Raw genomic sequence first — 6,402 nt, 5'->3', positions numbered from 1 at the left:
CCACCTTCAGGGCAGCTTCATTGTTGTTGTTGCTGTTGTTGCCAGGTGATGGGGAACCTTACATTGTGTTGCTGTGAATGCTGTTATTTTTGTGTACCCAAATTTTGTGGTGCAGCATGTGAGGCAGGGGGTCCTGTGTTAGTCAGTTCCTGTTAATAGTAAGGACGCTGTATCTTCCAATGTCCAGAGTCTCCACAATTGAAATATCCTCTAGGTTGTCTCTGTGTGTAACCCCCTCTTTGTTCTTGCCCCCGTCCTCTCCTTTTATAAAAGTTTCCCCTTTGATTTCCTGAGAAATCATTTTGATAATGTGCCTGCACTGGTGTTTGCTTAGGGATGTCAAAACTTCCTGCAGCATCCTTCTCTGTCAGCGTCTTGCAAAAATCAGTTATTGTGCTTGTAGCCCACTCTGATATTTGCTGTCTTACTGTAAGTGCATGTTTAGGGCCAAGGTTGCTGAGGCATGTCTGTACTAAGAGACTGTGCATGTTATTGTGAACACTAAGTCCTTCCTCTTGTGTCCACACTTCCAAAAATCTTTTCCAAAATTCTAACACAGATTCTGCTGGCTTTTGTTTGCAAGCTACGGCCGCAGGTAGGGCAGATTTGGTTGTCAAAGCTCTCTTCATTTCAACCTCTTACTCTGTCCACATATTGACCCGCCCATCTTTGGTATTTCATTTTTAGTCTGGGGCTTTTGTGGTGGGGGCCTCTACTGTGTTAATAGTTTGCACTTTTGTCCAGTCCCAGGGAGAGGTGGTTCCTACCAAGTTGTCTATAATGAGCCTTATGTCTTCTTGTGTTTAATTTATGCCAGTGCAAGCTTTCTTTTGATAGCTTATAGCACCTGCAGCTCATGTGGTGGGTTTGGGGCAGTGTTTGATAATGTAGTTAATGTCCTCAATGTCAATAGGCTTCATTACCAAAACATCACCTACAGTCATAAATGGGTATTGTTGGGTAACTAGTTGCGTACTTTGCTCTCCTTCAAAGTTGTCTTTCCCTGTTTCCTCTACCTCTTTTTGCTGCATGTCCTCGTATAATGAGGTCTTTTGTGCAGCTTTTGATCTGGTTGTTGGGAGACTTATTACAGCTATGGGTGAAACAGCAAAGGCTGTGTAGGACCATGTGGGTGCTCAGTACCTGAGGTGGAAGAGACATCCATTTCCTGCAGGGGAGAAGACAGCGGTGGTCTTTGGGCTTGCTGCTGGGCTTGTTGAGCTTGGGGGGGTTGTTGTGAAACAGTAGGCAGCACTGAATCCATTGCTGCAGCCTGTTGTTGGGCAGGGGGTGGTGTTCTATTTAATTGTGGACCTTTCGCTGCAATTGCAGCTAAAAATTCCATGTCCTCTTTTGAGAATGAGGGATATAATTTTTTATGTGGCCCCCCTTGAGGCTGTGGATTTTAAGGGGGAGGAGGCAGGGGACTTGGTATAGGCATAGAGAGGGTTGATTTAACCCTACCCTCACAAGAATGTAATCCTGGAGCTTCCCTGTCTCTTAAGTTAGGTGTCCCCTTTTTCTGCTTTTTATCTGTCAAACCAGTAAGGGGCATAGGTTAACCAGTTCTCTCCTCCCTTTCTCATATATGTCATGTCCCATTGTGGATCAGATGAATAGTATGAAAACACATTTCTATCTCCAAGACAAAGACCTTTTATCATGTCCATATGGAACGTATCGTTCTCCCCACTATGGCGAGAACGGACTGCTGCTACCCATAGCCTCGGTCCATCCTGCTAAGTTGTCCACCCAGGGGTTAATGTACAGATAGTCACTTCCACACACAAGGGCTATGTAGCTTTTACAAGCTTCTCCCATGTCTGGTAGTGGCAGGACAGTTTTTTCATTAACCATTAACTTACAACGCTGACAAATTCCACACAGACAGTTTACAAATTATCTTATAAACTTCTACGCGATAGATAAGATAAGCAAAAGAGATTGGGTTTTGTCTGGCACACCTTATCCGACTTTTTCTTATAATTACAGTACTGTATTAAATCATATTCTATGGACGTCTCAGAGCCCTTTAAAGCTCTCCCAGAGTTTATCTCACTGTTTTACTCAAAACAGGTGCTGCTACTCGGAGCAATCTTAACTCATTACTGCTTCTCAACTTAGCAGTCAACTTATCGAGGTCTGAAAACAATTTCTACACAAATTACGGGTCCCTTTAAAGGAATCGATCTCTAAATAGCGGTCACAGCAAGAGAACATAAATATAAATTCAACTCACCGGACATAAAGCGATCAATCCTGAGATGAGCCACCCAAAACTGATAGGATGTTGTTAGTCTAGGGATTGATAGACCCTGGATACCTCTGCATAAGGTGTGACTTCCAACCCCCACAGGCCACCCTTCAGGGGCTGGTACATCTGCAACATGTTACACCTGTTAGTATCTCTATAGGGTTACAGTGGGAAGGCGCCACCAACACCCAAAGCTCAATTTTTCTGCACCGGTTACTTCAATCCAAAGTCTGCAAAAGAGACACCAGACTTTATCCCAAAAATCTCTAACCTTGTTCCCTGTGCACTACATAGTGGCCTCATCATACAGACTGGTTCTCCAAGCCGTTGTTTACTAAATATAGAAAGCTTGCAGGGAAAATTTCATTTTTTGCCTTTATAAATGTCAGTTTTGCTGCAGCAAGTTCAATACACAGTACAGATGTGCCACGTTACAGGCAGACTAAGGGGACCCCCCAGGCACTCTATTTAAAGGAATTGTGTTTGTTTCATTTTAAGCATCACTGAATAACTGCTCATTTAAAAATGATGTTTTTTACAAACTTTTTATTTTGAAAGCGGGAGTCCACTGGGAGTCCGCCATTTTTGTTTTTTTTAAAAGCCAGCAGCTACAAATATTGCAGCTGCTGACTTTTAAAATAGTGACACTTACCCGCCCAGCGCGCCCGCTATATCGGCACCCGAAGCCTATCTCTCGATCGTCTCTCGGGTGCTGCCGCCGCCATCTTGGGTATGGGAATCAGGAAGTGGAGCCTTTCGGCTTCATTTCCCGGTTCCCTACTGCGCATGCACGAGTCGCGCTGCGCAATAAGGATGGCCCCCGCTGTCTCTGGGATCCCTGTGTTTCCCAGCAGGTAGCGGGGGACTTTCGGAAAGGGGTGTAGATGCTGCGGAAAGGGGCGTACCTTCTGCAGAATCTACGCCGGAAGTGGGTGCAAATACCTGTACTGTACAGGTACCTGCACCCCCCTCCCCCCTGAAAGGTGCCAATTGTGGCGCCGGAGGGGCGGAGGATTCCAATGAGCAGAAGGTCCACTTTAGGGTGGACCTCCGCTTTAATATACCAAACAACAACAAATGTTCTTTTTTTCATTGACTTTTTTTCATGGGTGTAACATTTAACATGTTGCAAAAAAGGTGAACTTATCCTTTCGATAAGCGTTGATCTAATTTCCCTTTAAATTGATTAACAACATTTAGGGTCCGGATATGGATGTCAAGATTTGTCTTATAGCTGCATTGATCTCTTGGTTTCTCAGGGTGTAAATAAAGGGGTTCACTAGTGGGGTGATAACCATATAAAGCAGTGATAGACTTTTGTTCATTATCACAGAATGACCAGTAGGAACCATATAGGCCAACATTATGGTGGTATAGTATGTAGACACGACTCCCAGGTGGGAGCTACAGGTGGAGAAGGCTTTCTTTTTTCCCTTGGATGATGAGATCCTAGTGATGGCTCTGATGATGAACCCATAAGTAGAAATGATCACAAGGAGAGGGAACAAAGTGGGTGCAGGTGAAAGAGAAGACATAGCCAATTCTACAGTGGAAGTGTCAGAGCAAGACAGCTTCAATATTGGAATAAGGTCACAATACAAATGGTCAATAATATTGTCTCTACAAAAACTCAAAGTTGTCACAAAACTTAAAGCAATGGACATAACCAGGGTTGACGTGGCCCAGCAGACAACGATCAGACAAATACACAATCCAGAACCCATAATCATTGTGTAATGAAGAGGTTTGCAGATGGCCAGAAACCTATCATAGGACATTGCTGCGAGGAGAAAACATTCTGTGGTAAGAAACACACCATATAAGAAAAACTGTGTGAGACAGCCAATAAGAGAAAAATAAGTGCCGTTTCTAAGTAAGATGTGGAGCATGGAGGGAACAGTGGTGGTGGTGAGCAAGATCTCAGACAGTGACAGACTGGAGAGGAGCACATACATAGGAGAACCAGAAAGGTTTGAGAAAAACACCAACAAGATGATCAAGAGGTTGCAAGTTACAGTAATAGCGTAGGTGACCGTGAACAAGTGGAAGAGGGTCAGTCTGTAGCTTTGGCGGATCCTGAACCCCACAACAAAGAACTTAATAGCCAATGACTTGTTCTGATTGTACGGCAAGCGTTGGAGTCCAAATTCTTCCATGTCTTCAATAAATAAAAAAAAAAACACATTTTACTCAAACTTAGTTATTACTAATTTGAGCAATAGAGAGAATGTGACCTGGCACAACCACAAGGACAGACGTCCCTCCCCAATGTACATCTATAAAAACAGGGAAGAAAAAAGTGGGACTTTAAATGAGGGATGTCATTGCTATTAGATATTGTAGGTATATAAATGTAATTTATTCGTTGAATACATAGGAACAATTCATGAAATACATCATCTATTCTAATGGTTATGAAAAAAACTTAAAGCAAAAGAGCTGACATAAACATGTAAAATCTATAAATACAGGAAAAGGATAAAAAAAAAGGGGGGAAAACACTGCGCTAAAGCCAAAAATAAATAAATAAATAAATAAAAAAAAAAAATTATTTAAATCTCAGCTGCTAACACTCAAACAAACAAAGTCTAGTGAAAATGGACAGAAAATAGTGTAGCGCTAATGAATTAATGAATTAATTGATTCATTAGCGCTACACTGTTTTCTGTCCAAATCTATACATAGACATGATTCCAAATAGAAAATAAATACAGAAAATATGCAAAAATATAAAGAAAGTAATTGGCCAATTCATATAAAATGATAAATGGTCTGCCAGACTTGTCAAAGGCAACCTGGGAAACTCTACGCATTTCATGACTTTTGACCACTTATCAGGAGTTGGGTGCAATATTATAAATGTAAATGCACAGAGATTATGCGTTATTATGACATATATCCCTAAAAAGGGAGAGAAAAGGTACTGGACAGGAGGTCTGTACTCACAAGTAAGCTGTATAACCATGCTTGGCTGATATAGGGGGGGGGGGGGTGGACCCTCAGATGCAATTTGTCCAACCAGGGCTGAGGCAGGATGGCACGCCCAATCCAAGGGGACAGATCGCCATACCATATTCCCATGCGTAGTGAAAATAGTGACCGCGTCTAATCCAAAAATGTTCTAATGGGGAAAAAATCCAGACAGGGCTGGTTGGACTGTTGCTTGCGATTTCAGTCACAAAAATACTGTTGTCAGCTGAGTGCATGTCTGGAAGAGCAAGAGATATTTTTTTTTGTATTGCAGAGCATTTGAAGGGTTAAAGATTTTTTTTTTTTTCCTCGACACACACTTTAGGTCTGAACTGCAACATTGTAAGTTGTTGGGACCCCCAGAACTCTAATGCTTTTGAAGTAAGAATTCAAAAATTAAAAAAATAAATAAAAAAATAAATAAATAAATAAAAATGAAATGAATTGTGGGATAATATCACATATATAACCATAAAACACATTCACACACAGGCACACGGAACCCCAATAATAGACGTTAGGAATGAACAATGTGAGAACTGTTAAAATTACCATCTATGAAAAAACAGTTAGTTATATACATTTAAGAAAAAATATATACATTTAATGGATCAGATGTATAAAACACTAACCAACAACAGTATAATTAAGAAGCTGGGAAGTAAAATAAATAAAAGATACAATTTTCACATGGATGAGAATATTGTGTTCTTCAATATGCTGAAAATGTATTTTTTTTTTCTTGTAGCAGATAATTCCCATTTAGGGAATAAAATGCACGTCTGAAGTCTGGTAGATATACCACGTCCGGTAGATATACCTTCAAGGTGTGTGGAATGACTCAGGGAGCTGATGTAAATTATCTCCAGAATAATCAACAGAAATTTCCCGTGTGTATTTCACTCCAGATCCCTCAGAAAGACATCTTCTAATAGGTATTTGGGGAGATAATAATTAATCCAATAAAGATAAAATATCTAAATGAAAGGAAAAGAGAGAACATAGTATCTATTGCATTACTATGATACAATATGTACACAATATTGCTAAAAGTATTGGGACACCCCTCCAAATCATTGGATTCAGGTGGTCCAATCACCTCCATGGCCACAGGTGTATCAAATCAAGCACCTCGGCATGCAGACGGCTTCAACAACCATTTGTAAAAGAATGGGTCG

General features: G+C 41.1%; 1 protein-coding gene across 1 annotated transcript; it reads right to left on the bottom strand.

Annotated features, from left to right (window-relative positions):
- Positions 1-3,450: 3,450 nt before the first annotated feature.
- LOC143925336 (olfactory receptor 11A1-like) lies at positions 3,451-6,052 on the bottom strand. The gene is made up of 2 exons (XM_077449911.1): positions 5,857-6,052; positions 3,451-4,412 (listed from the first exon to the last, which is right to left on the bottom strand). Exons 1-2 carry the CDS (start codon positions 5,984-5,986, stop codon positions 3,451-3,453), a joined length of 1,092 nt encoding a protein of 363 aa, XP_077306037.1. The 5' UTR covers positions 5,987-6,052.
- Positions 6,053-6,402: the final 350 nt, after the last annotated feature.

This window comes from Lithobates pipiens, unplaced genomic scaffold (assembly GCF_037356315.1).
Source record: "Lithobates pipiens isolate NorthernLeopardFrog02 unplaced genomic scaffold, aLitPip1_a1.2 Scaffold_22, whole genome shotgun sequence".
NCBI lineage: Eukaryota > Metazoa > Chordata > Amphibia > Anura > Ranidae > Lithobates > Lithobates pipiens.
The sequence above is the reverse complement of the archived record's forward strand: the minus strand, read 5'-3'. Positions and strand labels throughout refer to the sequence as shown.

What these genes read in the sequence shown, in the direction of transcription:
- LOC143925336 (XM_077449911.1), bottom strand. Translation starts at nt 5,986, where the DNA reads ATGGGAATTATCTGCTACAAGAAAAAAAAAATACATTTTCAGCATATT. An exon ending in TCTTAATTATACTGTTGTTG is followed by an intron (nt 4,413 to 5,856) that starts GTTAGTGTTTTA and finishes TATTTATTGAAG; the next exon opens with ACATGGAAGAATTTGGACTC.